This window comes from Hippoglossus hippoglossus, chromosome 13 (assembly GCF_009819705.1).
Source record: "Hippoglossus hippoglossus isolate fHipHip1 chromosome 13, fHipHip1.pri, whole genome shotgun sequence".
Lineage (NCBI taxonomy): Eukaryota > Metazoa > Chordata > Actinopteri > Pleuronectiformes > Pleuronectidae > Hippoglossus > Hippoglossus hippoglossus.
The window spans coordinates 28,216,567-28,243,333 of NC_047163.1; the positions used below are offsets into that span (position 1 = coordinate 28,216,567).

The following is a 26,767-nucleotide window of genomic DNA, read 5'->3' on the forward strand; positions in this document are numbered from 1 at the left end:
GAGTACAGTAGTGTGTGTGAGAGAGTATGATGGAGCATGTAAGAGTACAGTAGTGTGTGTGAGAGTATGATGGAGCATGTAAGAGTACAGTAGTGTGTGTGAGAGTGTATGATGGAGCATGTAAGAGTACAGTAGTGTGTGTGAGAGTATGATGGAGCATGTAAGAGTACAGTAGTGTGTGAGAGAGTATGATGGAGCATGTAAGAGTACAGTAGTGTGTGAGAGAGTATGATGGAGCATGTAAGAGTACAGTAGTGTTTGTGAGAGAGTATGATGGAGCATGTAAGAGTACAGTAGTGTGTGAGAGAGTATGATGGAGCATGTAAGAGTACAGTAGTGTGTGTGAGAGAGTATGATGGAGCATGTAAGAGTACAGTAGTGTGTGTGAGAGAGTATGATGGAGCATGTAAGAGTACAGTAGTGTGTGAGAGAGTATGATGGAGCATGTAAGAGTACAGTAGTGTGTGAGAGAGTATGATGGAGCATGTAAGAGTACAGTAGTGTTTGTGAGAGAGTATGATGGAGCATGTAAGAGTACAGTAGTGTGTGAGAGAGTATGATGGAGCATGTAAGAGTACAGTAGTGTGTGTGAGAGAGTATGATGAGCATGTAAGAGTACAGTAGTGTGTGTGAGAGAGTATGATGGAGCATGTAAGAGTACAGTAGTGTTTGTGAGAGAGTATGATGGAGCATGTAAGAGTACAGTAGTGTGTGTGAGAGAGTATGATGGAGCATGTAAGAGTACAGTAGTGTGTGTGAGAGAGTATGATGGAGCATGTAAGAGTACAGTAGTGTGTGTGAGAGAGTATGATGGAGCATGTAAGAGTACAGTAGTGTGTGAGAGAGTATGATGGAGCATGTAAGAGTACAGTAGTGTGTGTGAGAGAGTATGATGGAGCATGTAAGAGTACAGTAGTGTGTGTGAGAGTATGATGGAGCATGTAAGAGTACAGTAGTGTGTGTGAGAGTGTATGATGGAGCATGTAAGAGTACAGTAGTGTGTGTGAGAGTATGATGGAGCATGTAAGAGTACAGTAGTGTGTGTGAGAGTGTATGATGGAGCATGTAAGAGTACAGTAGTGTGTGTGAGAGTGTATGATGGAGCATGTAAGAGTACAGTAGTGTGTGTGAGAGAGTATGATGGAGCATGTAAGAGTACAGTAGTGTGTGTGAGAGAGTATGATGGAGCATGTAAGAGTACAGTAGTGTGTGTGAGAGAGTATGATGGAGCATGTAAGAGTACAGTAGTGTGTGTGAGAGAGTATGATGGAGCATGTAAGAGTACAGTAGTGTTTGTGAGAGAGTATGATGGAGCATGTAAGAGTACAGTAGTGTGTGTGAGAGAGTATGATGGAGCATGTAAGAGTACAGTAGTGTTTGTGAGAGAGTATGATGGAGCATGTAAGAGTACAGTAGTGTGTGTGAGAGAGTATGATGGAGCATGTAAGAGTACAGTAGTGTTTGTGAGAGAGTATGATGGAGCATGTAAGAGTACAGTAGTGTGTGTGAGAGAGTATGATGGAGCATGTAAGAGTACAGTAGTGTTTGTGAGAGAGTATGATGGAGCATGTAAGAGTACAGTAGTGTGTGTGAGAGAGTATGATGGAGCATGTAAGAGTACAGTAGTGTGTGTGAGAGAGTATGATGGAGCATGTAAGAGTACAGTAGTGTGTGTGAGAGAGTATGATGGAGCATGTAAGAGTACAGTAGTGTGTGTGAGAGAGTATGATGGAGCATGTAAGAGTACAGTAGTGTGTGTGAGAGAGTATGATGGAGCATGTAAGAGTACAGTAGTGTGTGTGAGAGAGTATGATGGAGCATGTAAGAGTACAGTAGTGTTTGTGAGAGAGTATGATGGAGCATGTAAGAGTACAGTAGTGTGTGTGAGAGAGTATGATGGAGCATGTAAGAGTACAGTAGTGTTTGTGAGAGAGTATGATGGAGCATGTAAGAGTACAGTAGTGTGTGTGAGAGAGTATGATGGAGCATGTAAGAGTACAGTAGTGTGTGTGAGAGAGTATGATGGAGCATGTAAGAGTACAGTAGTGTGTGTGAGAGAGTATGATGGAGCATGTAAGAGTACAGTAGTGTGTGTGAGAGAGTATGATGGAGCATGTAAGAGTACAGTAGTGTGTGTGAGAGTGTATGATGGAGCATGTAAGAGTACAGTAGTGTGTGTGAGAGAGTATGATGGAGCATGTAAGAGTACAGTAGTGTGTGTGAGAGAGGGGGTACCTCCCAGATCCTGGGACAGGACTTCCCCAGTTAATGAGTTACATCAAGACAGTATTTTCAGCAGAAATGAATGCGTGTGTGGGTGTGGATGTCATTGTAGCGCACCTCTTAAAGGGGTTAGAGGGTTGGCAAGTTGGAGCTGAACTATATACTAAATATGTATAAATATAATTTTATAAGCTCTCATATCAGATTTTTTTTTTTGCTACCAATTTCATGGCAGTAGAAATTGTAGGTAGTGACTGATCAATTTCAATATGAGCATTATCATATACTCTATTGTAAACAAAATATACAATCTCAACTGGTATAGTTGAAGATTTTAATTATGACAATAAATGATGAGGATGAAAGGGCGTCAATTTCATACTTATTTAATCCATTGGGTCAATGCATTAATAAATTAAATTATTGTTTATGGAGTTTTAATATACTATGCATTTAGTTAAAAGGTGTGTGTTTATATGTTTTGCAGCTCCAGACAAATTCTATTTGGTGGAAGAGGGGGCAAAATGGCTCTTTTGATAGTAAAGGTTGCCTACCCCTGCCGTAGACAGATGCCTAATTAAAAAACATCTTTCATCTTTCCAGGCCACTCATCAGTTGAGGGCAGCATCGTTGTCCTTAAATACGGCTCCTCTGTCACGGCTCCTTTAATTTCACTTTGACTATTATTACTGCTCTGCTGCAGCTTGTTTTCAAAATAACCACAATTACTATACAATAAGAAAAAATTGTCTTCCCATCTCTCCATTCACCTCTAGTGTTTGTGGGTGAATCAGCTGTGATTCATATTCATCACAATAGCATGTCAGATGTGTGAGACTGTGCAATGCAAAGTATTATCAAATATATTGAGCATGGCAGCCAGTAAACAGCTGTGATAATATGTCCAAGGAGATTAATCTCAGAATTGAGAACATTTGTTATGGCGAGCACCAACCTTTTTATTTTCTGCACTGAATTTAAAAAAAGTAAAAAAAAAAAAGATTATAATTTTATACACTCAGTTTCTGCAGACAGGGGACATATTTTTGACACTGCCTAATGTCTTTGAAAACAAATATTTGAAAAGAACTTTAGAAATTTATCAAAACATCCAGCATGAAAGAATTAAACAAAAACATTCCCTCCTTACGATAACAAGATGCAAAACGTCCTCTGGGATGTAAATGTCTGAATTCACTAATGTGCAATACTCATATAGTATTGAAATGGCTTTCTTGTTGAATTAAAAAGCAATACTACAAGAGTTAAAAACAACTTTCAGCAAGTCAGTGGCAGAATAAGAATGAGAAAATATTTGATATTCCACAGTCTCTTAATGTCCACATTCACATCAAACAATCAAAAACAAGCTCATTGGCAGCTCAGGATTGCCCAGGATTCCATATCTACAAAATCTGCATTTTAACATCCTAGTTATGTACACTGTACAGAGGTTTAAACACAAACATACATCTTTTACAAAGAGTAAGGTAGCTGCATGTCCAAGTGGATCAGGCAGTTCTACAGTATAGAACAATACAGTGATGATCTGAAGCAGTCTGTACTGGACCCCGGATGGGAACTAAGCCATTAGTGACCGACTTCTGTCTGAAAATGTGGTGAGGAGTAAATATCAGGAAACACGGAAATCAAGAGTTTAGCAATGTATCTACTCCACATGGATGTCTGGAAATAAATTGTGTAAACGTTAAAACTCAGCTTTACAGCATAATCCAGCTGGTGCTTTTTTCCGAAGGTTTTCAACTCTGAAGTGACATTTTAACCTTTATAATGTCTTTTCACTGCTTCGAAAAGAACAATTATAGTGGCATACCGCCACCTGCAGGATTTGTGAATATGGCACCACTATATTTAACCAAAAACACCATGACAAGCCAAAAACAAAACACTAGTGCAACATAGATAAAACAAAACAAAATGACTGAAGCTAAGAGTAGCTGTGGTTACTAATATATATTTCAAAGGATTTCTGTCTCAGTGATACTACTTAAGTATTTGGTTATGTGAAGATAAACCATTTAAACACAACACACTATGTTTTCGTGATGTCTGTATTTATTTGTGAAAATTATTCAGACTATTCAGTATAAATATAGTCCATTACAATGAAAAGTCAAGTGAAATAGAGCAGCATTAGGCATTGTTGTTGTTATAACAGTGCAGTGGCATTGCATGTGTAATAGCTCGTTAGCTATTTATGCTTCACAATGACTCAAAAGTCCAGATTAACCTAGGACAATGTTTGGCTGATAATAGCATTAAATATTTGTCCTAGTCTTTAAACACTAAATAGAAATACTCTAATCCGGTTTGTGATCTTGAGACAACAGGCCTTGAAATACATTACAAACTACATCAGCTATTAGCTTCATCACAAAAGATAAGGCAATTGAAAGATTGATGACACAATGGACATTTTGTGCTACTGACATAAGATCAATGAAATGTTCTGACTTGATGGGGCTTTGATATTTCTGGAAAAGGAGCAAGCACATTCCACATTAAAACAAAAACATGGCTTTTTGATACGTTGGCCAGAACATTGTTTCATACTTATTCACCTGTAAGGTCATACTATTTTACAAGTCTGTACAAGCTTGGAGCACCACAAAAGGTTACAAATCCAAGAGGGAAAATGGAAATTGTGTTGTTTTTCGTTTGTTTGTTTGGGTTTTTTTGGAAAAAAATGGTCCGCTGGGCTTCTGTGAAGGAGCAGGGAACTAAACAACCCTTTCACTTTCATGATTGTCCTTTCTCTTCTTTCAATGTTTCTCAACCTCTTTTAGATTTGTCTTTCTCATTCACTTTCTCAATACCATTTTTCTCACATAACAATTGACTCCCAATTGAAAAAGGATAGTTTTTTAACAGATCTGACACAACAGTCAGTAAGTTGTTCTCGGTATCGTACAACATTTACATCTCTGGAAAGGGTTGCATGAACAAGTGAAATGCAGTTTTAAGTTTGTGATCTCAATATTATTCTTCCAGAATGTGGTTGTAGCAGTACCTAGTGTTGCTGACAAAGCATTTCTTCACCTGTGATAACATCCACTTGTGCATCTTCTTACATCTACACTAATCTTATGCTCCTTCTGACCCATTCAATCAATCACACCTCAGTCTGTTGCTGTGAGTCAGTGATGATGGTCACCCCTCGACGAAGCTCGTCCATACTATCAAAGTCACTGCCATGTTCAGAATCATCCAGCCCACAGGGAGCTGACATGTCTGAGGCTGATGATGCTCCAACAGACAGTCGCATATTTAGTGACACAGAGTCATCAGTGTCCCCATTTCCTGGGGTTACGCCACAAGTGCTTAAGTCCCCATGAGGTGCCTCCCCAAGGGGTAGCTGGTGAGGAGGTAGGTACTGACTGGGATGGAAGTGTGGCCTGGAATGCTGATGCCCAGTGCTGCCAGAGCTCAGGGTGCTCTCCTTGGAGGCTGGTGGATTGGCGGGCAGTGGTGCGTAGGGCTCTGGATAGTCCTCACCTGTGGGCAGCGGAGGTGGCAGCTGGTCCTGGCTCAAGAACTCCTCTTCATGAGGAGGTGGGTAGTCACTGTCAATGTCGTAGCCCCCCAGGTAGTAGTCTGACTCCAATTCACGTGTGCTTCCTCCAAGTCGGGGCACTGAGCCTGCTACTTCGCTGCCAGGACCGGTCTCATAGCTTGGCACCTCTTCAATGTCTGACAGCCTGGTGCTTGGCATCCAGTCTGATGTGTCCCAGTGATATGCTGGACAATAGAAGGGCAGATGGTTACTAACTTTAATCAGCACTTTAAAAATGAACAGCCCCCGATGTGGCTGAGCCAACAAACTGGTTTCATCAATGTAGAACTGTGCAGCAACATGCCCTGAGTATGCACCAGGCACAGTGAACTCAGTAACATCAACATTACACATAGGTGTTGAAGGTCAAGTATATGACATGGCACAACCTGTACAGAAAACATTTTAGGTCTATGGAGGTATGTGACATGCACAATAGAAGCCTTTTAGGGTCAGGGTCACAGGTGTCACAGCATGCTGAGATCATCATGAAAAACTGCAGCAATCAAGCCATGTTGAAGAAAAAACAGCAATATATGATTCTGGATGTTAGAAGGATACAACAAATAGCTGGTAGATTGTCCTTTTGGTCAGTGTAGCAATCTACTCTTTGTGTAGATAATGGGTTGCTAGCTCAGATGCATCATGTTGCCACTGGCTAACACTTAAATGCAGTGTGAATACAATGAATAAGCCTCCATACAATCAGCTTAGTCGATGTGTTCCACCACAGCAAGAACCTCCTCATCAGAGCCCTGGTGAGATGATATTTTTTTTTAAATTCCGGGAAGTGACTTACTGAAGTCTTGTAGATGAAGACCACTTTCTCTCAGATCTTAAAATATTTGTATGTCTAACTAGGGGCTACAACAGATGCTGTGATGCCTAAATTTCAACACCAGAACCAGAACTACAAATTTTCTATCATGTGTATAAGAGATTTCAGCAGCATAAAGTGATGGAAGTGTCCAGACTACTAAAAACAGCCAATTGTATATACCTGGATTTCAGAATGTACATGAAGCATATGTCCTAGTAATAGAACAAACTAGTAGACTTGATTTTCTGATGTTGCAAATTGTTAAGACTCAATGCAACATAAAGAGGCGGGAATCATGGAGTACTACTGAAACATACATTGTCTCCAGATTCAAGCAAAAAGGTTGAATTATTGGCTAAATTTGCTAAAGCATTTAGAAAGGAGGAGAGTTCTTGACCCATTAGAGCATGTCCTGTATTGAAATTAAAGAAAACCCAATTAGGATATGCTATGTTATTAGCACTGGAGCCAACAGTCTAAATGATGTAACTAATCACAAGGTTTGGCTGACCAAGAAGACAATGTACAAAGAAATATTTAGAGTCATTTAACTGAAGGCAGATGTCATTTAAGAGCACATGTGAGTGAAGTTAAAACAAAAGCAATGACAAAACAAACAAAGATATCCATGCATCAAAGCAGAATGCAAACGATCTGAAGACTGAAGCTGTGAAAACCTCATCAAGCAACAACCGGTACAATACCATCACTTGGCTGGATAAAAAAATCCAAAGAATTATAGTTGGCAAAAAAGCCGGGGACCGTTTGGGGGTATGGGGCGGGGGGGGGGGGGGGGGGGGGGGGTTGAGTGACAGGCCAAGTCAGCTAAGCATGATGGGGTGGGGGGGTGGGGGCACATATACACAGATGTACAGAGGTAGAAAGATACAGGGGTAGACAACATTTTTTTTAAAATTAAGATAGACTGGCTTTAATAACTATGGGCTTGACAGAGGACAACCACTTATGACCATGTGGTTGTAGTAGAGGTTGGATGTTGGCTTCAGGTTACAGAGCTAAGAGTACCTCTCTAAAGGTGCAACTAATTTATTGGGTTTTTTTGCTTTCCCTTACAAAGTTTAGAGTGTAAATAAATAGATGTATACATGTAAAATGTGTAAATAAATACAATCCTCTTCATGAATAATATCTGCCTTTGTCTGGCTTACTTCTGTCAAGGTGAAGGAATTAAGTTATATTCTGGAGACAGATGATGTCTTAAGCAGAAATATTAATTTTCAATACCTGATGCATCAGGAAGACTAGGTTGATGAGTCTCATCTCACCACATCACAGTGGTCATATACCATTAGTCTTTATGTGGAGTAAAACTAAAAGTATCATATTTAAGTTTCTACTACAGTAAAAGTAAGTTCTTGTTTTTAAAAATATACTTACAGTATTTTAGTAAAAGTACTTGCCAAGAGTAGCCTATCCCCTGATGCAATGGTCTACTACATCACTAGCTGTGCCAATACTGCATATTATGTTTAATACAATACAAGGGAAACACTAAGCAAATCTGCAAAGTTACTAAGCCACATAAATGGGAACGTGTACAATTAATGGAGCTTTGAATGGTGTTAAATGTTCTTGAATTTTGGATTAAAGGGGACGCCTGATCTCACTTTTCAAAAGTGTACACACATTCTTCCACTTGGCCATATCATTCACAACAAATAATCCAATAACTGGATGCCACAAAATTACCTAAAACTCAACAAAGAAGTTGCCGTATGTGGAGCTGGCACCCCATCCCAAGGCTTCAAGCCTCTGCAGCGGCCCAGGTTTGGTTACGGCTTGCGGCCCTTTGCTGCATGTCACCCCTGTTCTCTCTCTGTCTGTCCCCTTTCACACTTAATTCTATGTCCTGTCAAATAAATACCCAAAAATATACCTAAAAATAAACCATCAAAGAAAAACTGAAAATAATTGTTTTTGGCAGTAAAGATTAGAGACTCAGGGTTGCAGTTTACCTAAAAGACTGATTTTACACAAAAGAACAGGTTACAAATATTGGATTACTGGACTAGCTCCTCAAGTTTGGTTATGTAAAAATAAAAAATAAAAAACAGGTTTCTTTTTCCAGAATTGAGAGCAAGTGTTTCATATATGTCAACACCTATAAGTGAATTCCAAGATTGTGATGATTCAATCCAAATAAACTGGTTTCTTTTCAAAATGTTGCTGTTTTGAATTTCATGTGCCTGGTCCATTATGCTGGATGCATAGTGTTCTCCATTATGTCTATAGGATGAGTGTATGATCTGTTCATTAACAGACACCTTAGTTGACTAACACTTTAGTGGGGATTAGTGGGGGGTAAGTGACTGATGACTAATGACTGATTATAATTATTTGTCATTTGAAAACATGTGTGGTAATCAGCACTTCAAGTATTTGAATACAGTCTATGGATGAAATTATTGCATAAAACCTACTTGAGCTCTAGAGAGGTTCCAAGTTGAAAAATGCTTCTGATTGAGATACAGCCTAATATAGCATATATACATTTTTTTCGCAGTATTTGAATTAACTTTATTTTGTCTACTCCCTGCAGACAGACAGACAGACTGATAGAGAGATAGATGATGGATAGATAGATAGATAGATAGATAGATAGATAGATAGAAGGATAGAAGGAAGGATAGATAGATAGATAGATAGATAGATAGATAGATAGATAGATAGAAGGATAGAAGGATAGATAGAGGAAAAGGGGCTGGTTTTCACCTCTGTTGTAGGTTTGACCTTGGTCCATGACTGACACTGTCAGATGGAAGAACAACATAACACAGAAGTTTTAAACATTGAATTCTGAGTGTGTCCACAATTGTAAATGTATGTTGGAGAGGCTCTGGGCACTCATCAATTTACTTGCTATCATACCAGTGTGAAATTCTTGATATTCAAGGAGGTTTTTCTAAAACTGCTGGTCCCGATTGAGAGGGCAGCTGATCTGACCCCACTGCTTTTTTACAGGAACTGTGAATGATGATTCGCCACAAAGACCAAACAGCCTGCAGGTTTTCATTCCAACCAAAGACTCAACAATTAACACTCTACTGTTCAACGAGTAGAGTAGAAGGCAGGGACTCCATCTATAATGATGATCAATTGCAATGACAACCAGCAGATGGCTGTCTGTTGGTGGAACATTGTTGGCCATCACTGGTCTTTGAAAAAATATTCTGAAAATACTAATTTGAGAACAGGGAATAGGTTGGACAAACTCTCTGACTGGGATTATGTGCGAGAGAAGAAATAATTTGTAAACATGAATAAAATTTGATTGATTGATTGTACACAAAGGGGTTCACTTGCATATAGATACAGTAGTTTACACACATAGTGTATTTAACTTGGTTATATTAATGAAGACACCTCTTTTAGAAGAGACACTGTAATAACAAGACTGAGATAAGAGAAGAGTGGAATAATGAAAGGATAGACACAAAGGGGATGAAACATGGTACCTTCACTTTCGATTGTGTCGACTGCATCATTGACCAGTCGAATGACAGTCACTATGGAGGCTTGTGGAAGGAAAAAAGGAGGAGACAAGTTTTGAAATACAGTCATTCAAAATGAAAACATGGTGTTTTCAGGTGTGTACCCTCACACCTATGGCATTACTTATGGTTGACACTCATGTCTGCAGAGAAGATTGCCTGGTGCGCCTTATACACAGTCAAGACTTCCTGCTGATTTTGATGTTTGGGGGCAATTTACACACAACATTGTACAGTACACAGATATAGTTTACATTACTAAACAAAGAAAATTGACTCCATTAATGCAAAGAAAGCCATGTGAGAACAAGACGAGTTTATGAAGTATAAAGCCACTCAAACATTTCTACATCTCTACACTTTAGCATCTGATGACACCAATCTGACTTTAGCAAGCAGAGGAATGACAATTGCAACATGTTCAAACAGTTGATGATTTGTTGAATTATGACCATTGTGAACATTTTTCGATGGGTTGCAAAAAAAAAAAAAAGAAGTGAGAGCAGCACAATGTAGTGAAAATGATTCACAAAACAAAATACATGGTTCCAGCACAAAGACCATGACCACCAACACCACTGTGAAGCTGTCAAATCCTTTTGGTCTCTTTGAGAAGCTTAAAATTATGCTGCTGAGAAATCATTATAAGGACTATGCACAGTTGTGAGAAAAAGTTTGTGAACTCTATGGTCAGGATAACATGGCAGAGAGACATGTGTACGACATACGACAAATGTCCTCGACTGCAATCAAAGTGAGGACACTATGGCCATGTGGAATGTAACCCCAAATGTGGAGGAACATTTGACGGGAAGAATGACACTAAAGTCATTGACCATGCTGTTTGTCCACTGTAACATTACACCAGATGGTGGTGTTAGAGGGGGTAGTAGGGCCCATTCTCTGAGAGCAATGAATATCCAGAGTTAAGTATATGTGAATCAAGTCAATATGTCATTGCTATAAATCTTTTTGTCTTCCTCTGAGCATGTTTTGTTCCTCATCATCATGAATTTATTAGATTTTTTTTAAAGTGGTCCATTTGTAAACAAAATACCTACATGTATATTTGTCCCAAAGGTTCAACACATGTGAAGACCTGCTACTTGGCAAAGACTTGCAGGACTTTACAGGAGCCATTTCCTGGCTCCTGGTTATCCCAGGAATATAGCTAGTCTTGTCTCAGTAGACACTAGTGTCTATAATATATTTTAAACATATGATTTAATTATTCATATAAGATAAGACTTATTAGTCCAAGGGCTCGGTGTCCAAATCCACTTTTGCTGGTTTAATGTCACCAGCTGGACTGTCCTCTTTGTGTTTTTTAATTTTTGTTTTTGGAAGTACAGAACTGTAATTGGTATTTATTTGGAGTGCAAGGAATGAAAACTGGAACTGCTCAAGCCATTTCTTAAATAACAAGCATGCCATTAGTTTATTCAGAGCATGTCTATATCTCAATGATGACGATTAGCTTCTGCAGTATTTTAGAAGCAAATAATTCAGCAATCTAAGTATTAGTTAACAATACAAATGTATTATATAATAATGATCCTAAAAATAGTACAAATGTTTTCTCACAAATGTATGTAAACCAAGTGTGTGATTCAATTGATTTTGCATAAACCTATATGAGCAAAGCTTTCAAATACAGACACACTCAGTGTAACCTAACCAAGAACAAGCAAACAAAGCATTTTAAAATACCCACATAAAAAAAAAACACAGAAACACTGCAGAACTTTGAAATTCTAGGATCCTGAATCGCTCTTGTTGTGAGGGATGTGTCTTACCATTGTCATCACAGGAGTCAGACTGGAAGGAGCTCAGTGATTGGACCTCTGAGTTACTGCCTTTGTTGCTCCCTGAGAAACACGTTAATTCTTCAGCCATGTCAACCATTTTACCTGTGGATAAAGATCAGGGATTCAGGTGGGTCAGAGTGTAGATTAGAATTACTACCTTGCAGTTGTATGCCCAGTCCCTGTTCCTTTCTGCTCCTTAGCATGTTAAATAGTAACCAGATTTTTTTGCACAACATTTTGATGTCAAGCTAAGATAAACTTTGACTTTTTGGATATTAAATGCCTTTAGTTTATCATTTTATCCTTTTAGACATTTATACAAAAACTTGTTATAACCATCAGATTGATTCTTGAGTCGAGGCAGATGTCCGCCCACATTGAGTCTGGTTCTGCTAGAGGTTTCTTCTTTTTTATCTCCAAAGTGCTGCTCACTATGGGAGCTGTTGGGTTTCTCTATAAAAAACTTTTAAGGTCTTGACCTTCTATGTAAAGTGCCTTGAGATAATGTATATTATGATTTGGCACTATACAAATCAAATTGAATTGAATTGAATATTCTTTCATTAAGTATCACTCGCTGCCAGTTCTACTAGCTGGTATCAACATGTGCACACACATACTTACCCTCATCACTGTCCCATGGGCTCTTGTGTATGGAGTCACAGTCTGAGCGACAGGGTGACACTGGCGGCAGGTTGGGGGCCACACTGCACACCACCACCCCCCTCCTGGTGGTTCCTGAAAGGATCCTTGGTGATTCTGGGTGAAAAGTGCTCATTTCTGTATGCTCCACACAACACCCATCCACCATCTTCTCCAACGTTGAGCGTGGGTCTCCTTGGAAACATGGTGTGTACGCCATGGGCCTCACAGGCACCTGTGGGGGTCCAATCATCCCACCCCCTCCCACCACGGTGGACCCCAGCCCTGGCTCTGAGTACAGGTTGAGTGGGTCTCCGGGTGAGCAGTGTAGGGTCTTAAACTGAACACCATTAGCTTTGTTGAGGAGTGCTGCAGTGGCCGGGTCCTGGACCAGAGACAGGTTGTTTCTCGAATAGTTCTTCTGGAAAACCTTCTTTCGGAAAGCGATGAAGAGGATGATGAGGGTGATGATGACAAAAAGAACAACAGCGATTCCAATCAGCTCCTCTTTACCGACCACAGTCGGACCAGCCTGCATGTTGGGGACGACGACAGGGCGCAGTCCGCAGCGCTGCCCCACGAAGCCTGCCGTGCAGTTACAGTAGAAGGACCCATGAGTGTTGACGCAGATGCCACCATTCTCACACTCACCCTCTGGATTGCTGCGGTCACATTCGTTCACATCTTCCTCACAGCTGCAGGATGGAGATCACGTTCCAAAGGCCAAAGATAAACAGAGTAAAATGACATGCATTGAGGATGCAGAAAAAAAACACCTCTGTGAAGGCTTTTATTTAAGCCATGCTGTACATGGAATATCAAAAAGTTGGCTGTGCCATTGCTTTGCACAAAGTCAAATTAGAATGTAGTGTCACTAGTGGAGGCTAGAGAGAAAACACTTGATTGATTTTGGAAAGACCTGTTTTTACCAATCCATTCTTTTAAAGATCTTAACCCTTTTAACATAATTTAAACACTAATGTATCAGTGATTATAAAATCTACAAAAGCTTCATAAAGAAATGTTGTGATATATTCTGATTGATTGATTGATTGATGTGTATAACATGCATAAGGCTTCTTGAATGTTTATAAATCAACATCTAAACTTAAAGTTTGTACTTCATAAAGGTGAAGTACAACCAACAAAAGTAGGTCTAGCTGCTGTGTGAGTTTCTAGTTGATTCAGTAGCTTTGTCTTAGATTTGTGAAAATTGCCTCAGGGCCATTATTATTTAAGTTTGTACAAAACATTCCTAATTAAATTTGTGTTTAATGAAATGATCACTTACTGAAACACATAAAAGCTGGGCCCTGGTGGTAGTATACTACTTCATTAATATGGCTTAGAGTCTGTACGCATTTATGTAAAGGCATTTGAGCAAGATGTTTGCTCTCCTCTTAAGATGAGATGAGATGATGGTTTTCGGTCCATGGGAGTACAGACCTAAAGTCAGGATTTGTCTAATCCTCACTAATGATCACGTTGTATTTCATTCATAAACTGTAACTGTAGTAAACGCCAAGGTTTAGTTCGTTTTTAGTTAGGTTAGGTATGAAGTAGTTATTGTTAATATTAGACATCACTGTGTTTGTGTGTGCGCGTGTGTGTTTTGCATATGTGTGTGTGAAAGAGAGAGAGAGAGTAAGACCATGCTTAAATTCATCTCTGTGTGTTCTTTGATGTCAGCTGTCACATTGCATTTACTTTTAACAGTGACGGAATTCTCCCTGCACCTGGGAAATGTGACAAGCTCGATAATATGTCTACAAAGCTGAAACCCCACCCTTTTTAGACAGTATTAGACACATATTTTCCAATGGATTATTCTGTATTGCATTGTCTCCGGGGTGGAGACAAACACCTCCGACAGATAATGTATCTATGTTTGGACTGGAACTCACGTCAAGCCCTTAAAGCCTCTTCTGCAGCTGCAGAGGAAAGCATTGCCAATGGGTTTACACACGCCACTGTTCTGACATGGGTTGGGAACACACGCCGTTATCTCCATCTCACAGTGCCCTCCAGTGTACAGGGGGTTACAACTGCATGAGAAACCTGGTGGTCAGAAAGGGAGGAGGAGGACAAGGAGAAAAGCTTCATTAAAAATTTAGAGCAGTCAGAGCACAGTTTACAATGCTGCTTGGCCAAAACACAAATCACACCTTTGGGAAATCATCTACACAGCATAATGAACACACGCACGCACGCACGCACGCACGCACGCACGCACGCACGCACGCACGCACACACACACACACGCACACACGCATATATACAAGGAATCGCTCAGACATGTAATCAGAGTCACAACCTTTCTAGCACTGTATAAAAGACAACAGTGGGCTGCAACAATTCCCATGCTGACTTTCTCATTACAGTGAAAATGACAAATATTTGGTATGTGGGGAGTCTTACAGCAGTATGCCTGCAGGTTTGCTAAGATAGCTTTACAACAAAAACGCACCTCTGCTGTGTGCTATCACTGCGACTGCTACATTCACTTTACCTGCTCAGTATAGGGATTCCAACCATCAGTTGCTGATCACACTTGACCTACTTACCTGGGCTGTCTCTGTTTGGAAGATTCCAAACCAAGTCAAATGACCCAGAGGTATCTAAGTTGCAGCCATTATAAGTGCTGGTTTACTTCTCTTAATACTAAGGATATATAGGATAAACTGGACAATCCTCTATTAAAGGATAGAAGATAATGCTGTCTCACAATTTTATTTGGATGCTACATCTAAAGAGAAGCACCTTTTTAGTTTAACCAGTTTTATTCTTGTGCCACTATGTAAAATTATCTTCACATAATTGGCATGTTGAAGAACAAACATATTGAATTTAAATACATAAATGTTGCATCAATGAGCTAATGCTAATAATAGCTGCTGTATTTCCTGTTACTCACCGCCAGAGGGCAGGCTGGTGCAAGTGGCTCCATTGCGACAGGGCTGCTGCAGGCAGGCGTCGGGGTAGAGGATGCAGCCCAGCTTCAGCTCCGTCAGTCCCACCACCTCTGCGTAGCGAGAGCGCTTGTTCTGCAGCGGCAGCTCATTGTTGTTCAGCATGACCGAGTCCAGGCAACCCTGGAAACCCTCAAGCACCCGCGGGTCCTTCTGGGAGTCCATGAGGCTGCGAGAGTTTGGGTGCTGCACCTGTAGTGAAAGAGATGAGAAATGTATAGATTAAACAAACACCCACTGAAATTACAAATCTGGACAAAATGTAATCAAATGAATTCAGAGGTAAAGATGACTACTTCAATAATAACAATTATGATGATGATGCTTGTTATTATTATCAGCATGTGCTTGCATTCAGTGTTAATCATGAAAATGCATTGTTTATATGAGATGAGATCTAGCACTGTGTGCAATGCATTTCCTTCCTTATGAAGCAGTTGATTTTCCTTAAGTTTGAAACCAGCCCAGATATACATGCACACAGATGATAGAGGATGAGACAGATAATGTTGTATTATGTTGTATTTGTGTCATTGATAAAAAGAGAGCAGAAAAAGGGGCCTTGTACAGCAATGCACACAGACATTGATCACACATCAAAATAATGATTAAAAGACACTTACATTCAGCATTCAACTACACTTCTACCTTCTACCAGATTCTAGGTACTGCCAGCTAGTAGGTGTACTTAAGCATCATTTTATAACAATCTGAAAGTGTTTCTGAATGCCCCAAAGGTGAGGTGCCATAACATGAATTGCAGTAACATCCAATACAAAACCCATGAAGTGTAGCTACAAATACTCATGGACTGACCAGTGCTCCAAAGTAGATGGTTCTATCTGGAGAGAGTGGTTGTATGAACGGTGGTCCCCGGCGTTGCTCAACGTAGCTGTCATCCAGCGCCAGGCTGCTGAAGTTGCGGTTCAGCTCCAGTGCCACAGTGTGCCAGCTGCCGTCGCTGATACGGCGGCCAGAGATCCCCAACATGTTGTGACTGTCACCACCTCCACCTCCATCACTGCCAAAGCCACAGGCCAGCTGGAACCAAAGCTTCCCCTCCTCCAACTGCTCACACAAGCACACAAACATGCACACACGTTCATTGTCCAGCAATGGATTATATCCAATCAAGAGATTCATCAATGGAAAATCTTCTTGTTTACATTACATCTTCTATCAAACTTACATACAAACATTTTAAATCCCTTGTTGGGATTCAGTGTTTTCTTGGTTGTGCCTAAAAAGGCCACTCAGGATGCTACTGTAGTTTTGCAAAATGACACGTCGTGAAGTCGAAATATTATGTGAATAAAGTAGTAATATAGAGTGAATAAAGTAGTAAAGAATAAAATTGGTATTTTACAAGAGGTAATAAAGTCGTAGTTTTATGAGAATAAAGTCATAATATTACGAGAAAAAACACAAAAGTCAGAATCTGTGAATATCTTTCAAACTTTACCGCAGTAGAAAAAAAATAACATTTCCTACTCCACAAAAGAGGCGATTTTCCTCAAGTCCGTGTGGTTCTTTCGGCTGAATAAACCCAGTTTCTTGTTCAATCTTTTTGAAGTACGGATACTTAGATAATGTGGTGCTGATGTGCCAAAAGATTCAGTATTTTGTTATTTGTGAATCCTATACTGAAGTAGTTTCACAAGATTCTGCATTCATTTTAACACTGGGGCAGGCTGCTTTTCTGAAATAACATGTAGCCTAAAATTACGAGTTTATTTTCTGAATATTATGAATTTATTCTCGTAGTAAATTTTACAACTTTATTCTCGTAATATTATGACTTTTTTCTCGGTATTAGATAGAAAACCTTGACGAACAAAAATATTTCAACAAATTGCAAGTTTGATTGAGTTCATTTACACAATAATATAGTATAATAATAGTTCAGGGTTTGTCAGCTCTGTCAGTAAATCTCTCATGACTTCAGCAAGAGAGTTGACCTGAGGATCTATATCTAAAAAATCTTTTTAATAATTACATCTAATATGTAATACTTAATGTCCTTCAGCTTGTTTGTTCTTTGAACAATTCAGGAAACAGAAGTATGTCCTTTCTAGCACTGATTAGCCTAAGAGTCTTGACCAACATCTTTGTGTGTGTGTGTTTGTGTGTGTGTGTACCTTGAGCACAGTGCAGGGCTCCGTGTGTGAGTACATGATGATTCCTCGGCTCTGCAGTGTTCTGATCCTCAGGCTAATCTTCAGCTCTGTCTGCAGCCAGTCAGATAGTCTGTACTTGATGTAGCTGTTACCTGAGAAGCTCAGAGACGAATGACCTGCACCCAGAACAATCACATGTACATAAATCAGGTTAAGATAGAACTATATAGGAACAATTAGACACACAACACAAAAATTACAGTACAGCTGTTAGTTATGATATTGAACTTGTGTTGTCAAACTAACAGCAAGTCAGCAGATATAATGTATGTTAACATGACATTGTAAATACATTGTCTGCTGCATGTGTTACTTTCATACATTACAGATCTGTAATGGCTGCCTGTTTTTTTTTTCTCCTTGACAACACAGACTCACACACCTGCACACTCTCCCAGTTTTCCTGGTGGACACTGGCACGCATATCGCCCTCTGGTGGCCTCAACAGAAACACACTGCATGTCTGCTGGACAAGGCTGGTCCTCACATTGTTCTGTCAGCACAGCACAGGTGGCATCTACACGAACAGGAAGAGAGAAAACATACAGTTATCATAGCTCCAGGGGGATGATTTCTTTAGTAAGAGGAAAAGGAAAAGGCTCTGCAGGTTTGTTTTTCATTCAAATGATCCTTATGGGGCTCTGTGGGCCATGAATGAACTAGAGCCTTGTACTGATTTTCATGTTTGAGTAAGATTGTCATATAAGCAGTGTTAGCCCATAATGTGTTATTTTCTGCCACAACGCATTAAGTACACATTAAAGGGGAAATCACTGTGTATAACATAATGAATTACTACATTTGATTTTCGAAATAAGTGTATTATAACTACAATTGTTGCACCTCACCGAAGTTTCGCTGGGCAAGATTCTGAACCCCAAATTGCCCATGAAGTGTGTGAATGTGTTGATGAATGGCAAAAAACTGTACTGTTAAGAACTTTGAGTGCGCATCAAGAGTAGAAAAAGCTCTATATAAAATACAAACAATTTACCATTCATGCATCTTTGTGAAATTTCATCTACAACGTGAATGAAATCATGTCTGCCAATGTAACACTTTCTATTCATGCACAAAACACAATTGGTTAGCAACTACTCCCATCACACATGTTGCAATCTGATTCCAAGTTTCCATTGATGCACAATTACATTTTAAGTCAATATCTAGTCAATTGTAATGATATTGCCAATGTAATCAGATCGGTTTCATTCATTTGCTTCAGTTTGTCGGACACTGATGGTGCATTTTGTGCATGAAATCATGACACTCCTGGCTTCACACCCACACTGCTCTGTGGTCTTACACACACATACTGTATATACTACTGACTACATCAGTGTATGTGTTCATCAAAGGCATCTGAAAAAATCTCAACACAACTAAACTGCATCATTTTTCTAAAGACTGCCTTTTATGCTAAATGGTCTGTATTATTGAGCTTTTCTAGTCTTGATGACCAGTTAAAGCATTTTACAGTACTGTTAGCTATTCACACACACATTCATACATTACATCTAGGGGCAAACATCAATCACACACTGCCGGCATAGCCGTCAGGGACAGTTTGGGGTTCAGTATAGTTCAGTTTATTGCCCAGGGACACTTTGGCTTGCAAGACAGGAGTCGAGCCACCAACCTTCTGGTTAGTGAAGAATCCACACTACCTACTGAGCCTATTCATTTGTAGACATATGTAGACATATTGACATATAGACATAAATAGCTGCATAACTCAATAAGAGGATCTGCTCCAAGGCTGGAGTTTTACTTTTTAGGATGACTATACATTTCAATTGGATCTTACATGTGCTCTGTGTTGTGGAAAACACTACGCATATGAAGACAGAGGAAGACTTCAGACCTCTAAGCCCGAATCACCTGTACAGATTTGGTCACTCACCACTGCATGTACAGCGCGAGGTCCGTTGAAAGCGTGGTGAGACAAAGCTGACCCGTGGCGTGCTGTATGTAGCCAGGTTGTGTGAGTCCAAGATGATGCTCTGTTCACACTGTGCCCCGCGACACTCCAGCCCTGAGCAGTTCTTATCTAGGATTGCTGACACTCTGAGGACCTCTTCCAGCTGCCGCCTCAATGCACTCAGTTTCTGGGTGAGGTAGGCCGCCTTGTAGTAGCCACCCCCCACTGTTTCCACGGCGACAAGCAAGTCCAGTTGTTGCGTCCCACCAACTGGCTGCAGACTGAGAAGATGCAGCATGTCTTGCTGCTGTGATGCAGCCGCCCGTTGAAGCACCTTCAACACACTCTTCAGGTGCAATGCCACAAAGTCTTGTGGTGCCACACTTTCAAAACGCACTGTCACTGCTTCGTGCAGCATCTCCGGTGTCGCCTGTTCCACGTGCACACTCACAGGCACAGGCACGGCAAAGCGGCCATCACTAACACTTGCATTAAGGGAGTACCTGCCTGCATCCAACCCACCAAGGGCAATTATTTTCCCATCTCGAGGACTAATCTTAAAGAGACTGCGTTGGGCCGGGGGAGAATGGCCAAAGGTCAGCACATCATAAGGGTCAGCATCAGTGGCGTGCAGCTGGCCAATCACACCACCAGGAAACTCGTCCTCCATAGTGATGATATGAATCTCGAGTGGTAATGCCACTGGGCGGTGAAGACTCTCCTCAATTACCCTGACCGTCAGCATGGAGGAGGAGGACAGGCGAGGTTTCCCAGAGTCCTTCACCTGGGAGGAGGAAGGAGAACATTGAGAGTGAAGAAAATACAGATGACTGTTACTTTGGTCTGGAAGCTAATTGATGGCATATACAGCACTCATCATGTTTCCAGAGGTCTTGTAAGCCTTAATTAAAACTTAAACTTTAATTACTTTAATATTACTTTAATATTATCATAACCTTACAATTGTTGTTATTTAATCCACTCTACCATTCACAACTCTCAATATGTTAACAAACCCAGAGTAACTATCTCTAAATGATGCTTAATAAAGAAAAGAGTTTGTGATTTGTTAGAAAATAACATCAGCAGCTCTGTAGGAGAAACCACAGTTCGACTTTACCTGTATCTGAATAATATATTCAGTTGCCAGGTCTCTTCTGAACACTTGATTGGTCACCAGGGTTCCATCCTTCTCGAGCACAAACTCTTCGCCTTCATTTCCTGACAGGATGCGGAAGTCAAAGGGCGGGCCATTGTGGGAGGAGTCCTGATCAATTACAGATAACTGTAGGATGGTGGTGCCAATTGGCTTGTTTTCCTGAGGGACAAGACACACAAGCATATAACAAGTGTCATCAAAGGGCTAAACGCAATAAAAATAATCAAATGTAAATTATAAGAAAGGCAACATTTTTTAAGGAATTAAAATGTAAAGAACAGACACATAAGATGTTTTTAGACATGAACTCTGGAGGATGTCTTTAGAATTGAGTCCGGACTTTCTCCCGAGTTTGCCGTTCACGCATGAACAATGAGCTAGAAATCACAGAAATCTCCGGAGAGCTCAGGTGAGGGTTGGCACAGCATGCAGAGACAGAATGTAATGTATTATTTTTCTGCTAAGATCATGTGTTTTTCTTTACACCGGTGTCATCCCTTAGTACCAAAAACTCACTGATGTGTATGGTACCCCCACTGGAGGTATTTGTATTTTTTATTTATTTAATTATCTGTCGCGTGATATAAACAGCATCAACACACCCACTCACTCGTGGTGAACCCTGCGGAGGATCTCCTGCTGTGTTGTCACATTGGCTCCTTTGGACATTATCCAGAATTTTTACTAGGGGGCTGGCAGGAGAAACTCTGGAGAAAATCCGGAGGCTGTCACTTAGACATTTGCTCTCACGCAGACAGGCAGAGAATGTCCGGAGTTTCTCCTGAGTTAAGTGCATGTCTCAAAAGCTATTTTCAGACATGAGAAATTGTTTTTTCATTTTTGCGTCGCGCATTAGAAGCGTCATCAAACCCCCACTCGCTCGTGGTGAATCCAGCGGAGAATCAGCCTTCACACATAGACTTCTCCATGTGTGAAGGAAAATGTACAAGTGAGACGCTACGCAGTTTCGACGGACTTTATCTGCCTGTAGTCCTACTATAAAGTCCATAGAAACTGCATAGCATCTCACACGGACATTTGCTTTCACACATGCTCCTCCTCCGGAGAAAATACAAAGGATCTGCGGAGTTCAGTGCATGTCTGAAAGCAGCTAAAGCAGTGATAGAGTAAATACAACAGAGGCAAAGTCTAAGCAAGTCTAAGGCCCTGTTCACACCTGTATTAACATCAATCTATGGTGAAAGTTTGTCAGTTCACACATTCTCACTTTCCTATTCTCCACACAAATAAAGAGCTACTTAATTGTTATTTGCAAAGACCCAATGTCTCTGTCTCTGTCTGTCATCTGTGTGTTTGTGTCTGAGAGACAAGGAGAGAACGATAGGCAAGGAGGGTCTGAGTGAATCAATGCACTGCACAGCTTTTTCAACAAAATAAGATTTTACAACAAAATAAGATTTAATTGTTAGAGGCCACAAATAAATAGATGTCGGTGAAACACTGAGAATTGTAGATATACTTAAGTTCAGAGGTGGGTGGTCCTTTAATGTGACACATTTGCATCTACACTGAGAAAAGAATGTGGCCACGTATGTCCCAGGTCCTGCTCACACCTGTTCTTAACATCAGTCCTGAGAGATCCAATCACAGGTGGACAACACTAAAATCTTCTGTTGACACCTGGCATTAAAATGCATCCAGAATGCGTCTGTGACCACTTGTGATTGCATCTCATTCGCCCACTAAACATACAAATACACACTTAAGTCATTTCAGTTTGCTAAGCACAAATTATATTGTTTTTACCCAGTTTGTGTATACAGATGTGTTTATTGTCGATGTGTTGTGCATGTGTCTTTCTTTGTATCAGCATGAGCTAGCGTGTGAGAAGGAGGTAGAAAAAGAGAGAGAGAGAGATGGGTCAAGAGGGGCTAAATGAATCAACGTGTTGCATGCAGCTCTGCTGTGAAGGAAGATTACACACATTTGAAAAAAATACATAATATGGGGTTATCAGTGTTGATATTGTGGATGTTGCCACAAACTAAATACATTCAATTTTTTGTGAAACTGTTGTCAGAATACATCAACTGAGTAGCTGGTCCTTCTTATGTTGCCTAGGATGGGGTCCCACGCGACCATGAATGTGGTATGAGAATTTGGATCTCAACTGTATCCTCAAGGTATTTTGAGTGTGTTCACAACTGAACTTAGAGCTGCAGAGAGATCCTGATGGCGGATCATGGATCGTGATCTTGTTGGCAGCTGGTCATGGACTATGATTACATCAAGACTGCTTGATATACAATATGCCTACTCATATACTCTACCTTTACATACAATAACTCCTCAGTTCATTTGTCATTGCTGCTCCTTTCATCTCTATCAGACATTTTCTAATGTACAAATATTTAAACATTGACACACTTTTCCATTATGTTACAAACTGTTTCTTTTAATCAATGCTGTAAATACTATTATTTTGCTGATGTTCTCAGTTACACATGACATCTATTGCACTTCTGTCCATCCTGGGAGAGGGATCCCTCACATGTGGCTCTCTCTGAGGTTTCTACGTTCTTTTTACCCTGTTAAAAGGGTTTTTAGTAGTTTTTCCTTACTCTTGTTGAGGGTTAAGGCCAGAGGATGTCACACCATGTTAAAGCCCTATGAGACAATTTTGAATATGGGCTATACAAATAAAATTTGATTGATAGATTGGATTACTCAGGACAGATGTAATTACGAGGTGTGAATGGGGCCTGATATTCAATTGAAAGTTTGTTGCAATTCTGTGGTGCAGTCACTAAATGAAGCTTATGTAATGAGGGTTGTTTCTTTAGTCTGGGTGTGCTTTGATTTTCTATTGATTTTCCTGAAGTCACTGGGGTTTGACAGACATGGTGATCGACTAGTTTCTCTTTACTGCAAGTTCACAACAGTATAAAATAATTGTACTTTAAGGTGTAAATTGTTGCCGTGGTTTTTTCTAACTTACGTCAGTCAGTTTATGATATCCAAACCTTTGTTGCTTGTTCAGGTTAATTCTTTCATAAAAATTAATTTGGGCATTATTGACAATCACTTGACTGATCACCAAGGGAAACTGCTATTATTTTCCTGCGCTGAAAGTATAATGCTGCTCAAACAATTTTGTTTTGCATTACAATTCTGATTAACACCACATTTCCTTTCATTTTCAACCATAGAGGTCTTAGTGCTGTAATGGGGCACATATCAGAACTAAATGGCTCCAGCAAACCAGAAATTGTAGTACTCTGTCATATAATTGATTCATTGATAACTAACCCTGATCCTTCATCTGGAGATATGTCATTTTACTCAGTCCCAGAATTTCTCAGGGCAAGCTTGCAAACTGCATAATGCAAATTGAACCAAACTCTGTTGTGGTTGAAATTGTGGTCAGCCCTAGAAATATCTGTTACTATTCCTCCGCTGCTTCTCAGCAACTAAACACAGCCTTGTAAACAAAAAGAGGAATTTTTGAATGATCGTTTTGTCTAAATCTAACTTCTGAGCACTCATATTAGCTTACAACAAACTTTGGAATATACTTTAAGCAGTATGATGGCTGTGGAATTTGTATTTTATTATTTTCTTTGAAATGGAGGAAAGAATCTCTCAGCGAGAATGGAGAGGGTGAACGAATTTTGAAAGCCAAAATCGACCTATGATGGGAATCTAATTGTTATTTTAAGACCAATTTAAAAAACTCTTACTCAAACTGGACATCTTGTCCCACCAGCACCTGACAAAAACACACTGCCTCCAACAGTACAATATTCCCAATTTTCTGCCTAAACTCAACCTTAAAGGTTGGGGACATGGCATATTTCCTTGCAGCAGTTTCAGCAGTAATTCAGGGTATAAAAGAGCTGGGGAAAAGTTTAATCTGTAAAGCTAGCTACCTACAGAGTACTAGCTACTGAAAATAGTGTAGTACAGTGGAAACCAGATATAGTGATTTAGTATATAGTTGATGAACCGTTTATATGGATCAAAAAGCATGGGACAGAATCCTGCTGATACAAATGCTGTTTAAATAATTTGGTTATAGTAATTAAGTAATCCGCTTACAGTGTTCATTTGGGCTGTTTTCATGTGTTTGGACCGTAAAAGTTTTATAATTTTAAATTTTTTTAAAATTTATTTTTTACCTTGTGTTCTGGCTCTGTCAGTAATTGACTGCTTCTCTCTGTGTCTTCTATCACTGTGCAGAAGCTACGCAATTTGTTTATAGTAATCAACCGCTTATAGGGATCACTTTGGCCCGGTATAAACATGGTGAATTTAACAGGTTTGCACTGTAATACAGTAATTACCAGGAGACACTTGTCCCTACAATGTCTACATTGAACTGTTTAATTTATATTGTAGTTTTGGGGCCCTCAAAAAGACCGGAGTTAATTATAAATTGTTAGCATTATAAGTAAATCATTACCTTATAATGATTTACACAGTAATTTTTTAAACTCTGCTTATTACTGACTGTTGACTTTAATAACTTTAAATACTTTAATAAACGATACATTCTTGTCTCAACTGTGTTGTAAGTGAGCATCATATCAATCAGGAGATTTACCTGTATGACAGTAGAGAGGTTGGCCGGGGAGAAGGTGGGCGGGTTGTCGTTGATGTCAGAGATATCTATGTTGAACATCACGTTGGAGGACATGGGTGGGATTCCACTATCCAGAGCTCTGATAGCCAATGAGTAGCTGGAAACCTAAAGGATAAATACAATGAAAGGTACATGAGAAACATCCACACCATGGAAAACAAAAAAAAAAACCTCATCGTCATAGAGTCTGTGATATCACAGCCACAAAGTAGTTTTCTGAAAGCAGGACTGGCCGCTTCAAGTTTTGCAATCATAGCAATTTGTAGAGGTAGAAAACTGAGATTTGATCAAAGTGGTTTTGTTGACCTGAAGTTGGAGGAACAGTTTATCCTCGATACCCTCATATTCATTTCATCCAACATGTTAAAAACTGCTGGACATACGCACACAGTGATGAATTTACTATTATTAGAGCCTTTCCTTGTGGTGAAAATGTAAGGTTTGTCCTCAGGGTAGCAGCGCAGAATAAACAATTGGATATTAAAATCGGAAGTAATTATCTCTGGAGGAATATGAAGGTGTTCATGATGTCATCATTTTAGATTTATCCTGTGTAGGCTGATGTTTTTTTTTTTAGAATGAATCCTGAGCAATGGACTACTCCTAGCCTGATGCCCAGGCTTAATTACTTTATTTAATCTATATTAAATAAAATTGTTTATTTACCCCTTTACAGGAAGTTTCAAGTTTATTGGACTCTTATTTTTGTATCCCTCACTTGTGTATTAAGTCTCTATGTCTTCTTGGCTCAGCTGTCCAGTAAATGGTAAATAGTCTGTATTTCTTTCCATTTCCAAATCTAAACTGCATAGTTTTTCTAAAGGCTACCTCTCTTATGCTAAATGAGTTTTTCTAATCTTGATGACCATTAAAAGCACATTACAGTACAGTTTTTTGCAGTTTTTCACCCATTTACACACAGTTTCATACAGTGCATCTGTGTGCAACACTCTATCATACACAGTGCATATTTCTACCTCCGGAGCCACAGCCGCCCCATAAGCGTCACCTAATGTTGCTGTTCTGTTCCCTGGAGTTTCCTTGTGCTTGTGTATCTGCTGTTTTCCCCTGCCAGTCTGCCAGAAGTTCGTCTAACCTGTTGATTGTATTTCCAACCTATTACCAACCTATTACCAACCAAACCAGAACAGTGTAATCAATTAACTAAAGTCCAAGCATGTCTCAAGGACATAAAAACCTGGATGACCCGCAATTTTCTTTTATCAAACTCAGATATAACAGAGGTTCTAATACTTGGCCCTAAACACCTTAGAGATACATTATCTAATGATATAGCTGCGCTAGACGATATTGCATCCAGACTGGATTATTGTAGTTCCTTATTATCATGCTCCAGCA

General features: G+C 39.8%; 1 protein-coding gene across 6 annotated transcripts in view; it reads right to left on the minus strand.

Annotated features, from left to right (window-relative positions):
* Window positions 1–5,037: 5,037 nt before the first annotated feature.
* fat3a (FAT atypical cadherin 3a) overlaps window positions 5,038–26,767 on the minus strand; it is a 188,928-nt gene continuing 167,198 nt past the window's right edge. For 3 of the 6 annotated variants that reach the window (XM_034603734.1, XM_034603732.1, XM_034603736.1), the window contains 13 exons: window positions 25,370–25,513; window positions 20,767–20,964; window positions 19,629–20,430; window positions 18,108–18,242; window positions 17,687–17,841; window positions 16,365–16,616; window positions 15,494–15,740; window positions 14,484–14,637; window positions 12,562–13,274; window positions 11,926–12,039; window positions 10,094–10,153; window positions 9,351–9,386; window positions 5,038–5,982 (listed from right to left, as the gene is read on the minus strand). In XM_034603734.1, coding sequence (XP_034459625.1) covers window positions 5,357–5,982; window positions 9,351–9,386; window positions 10,094–10,153; window positions 11,926–12,039; window positions 12,562–13,274; window positions 14,484–14,637; window positions 15,494–15,740; window positions 16,365–16,616; window positions 17,687–17,841; window positions 18,108–18,242; window positions 19,629–20,430; window positions 20,767–20,964; window positions 25,370–25,513 — 3,636 coding nt within the window. In that variant the 3' untranslated portion in view covers window positions 5,038–5,356. The remainder of the gene's footprint in view (window positions 5,983–9,350; window positions 9,387–10,093; window positions 10,154–11,925; window positions 12,040–12,561; window positions 13,275–14,483; window positions 14,638–15,493; window positions 15,741–16,364; window positions 16,617–17,686; window positions 17,842–18,107; window positions 18,243–19,628; window positions 20,431–20,766; window positions 20,965–25,369; window positions 25,514–26,767) is intronic. The other 3 variants (XM_034603737.1, XM_034603735.1, XM_034603733.1) reach the window with 2 other exon arrangements.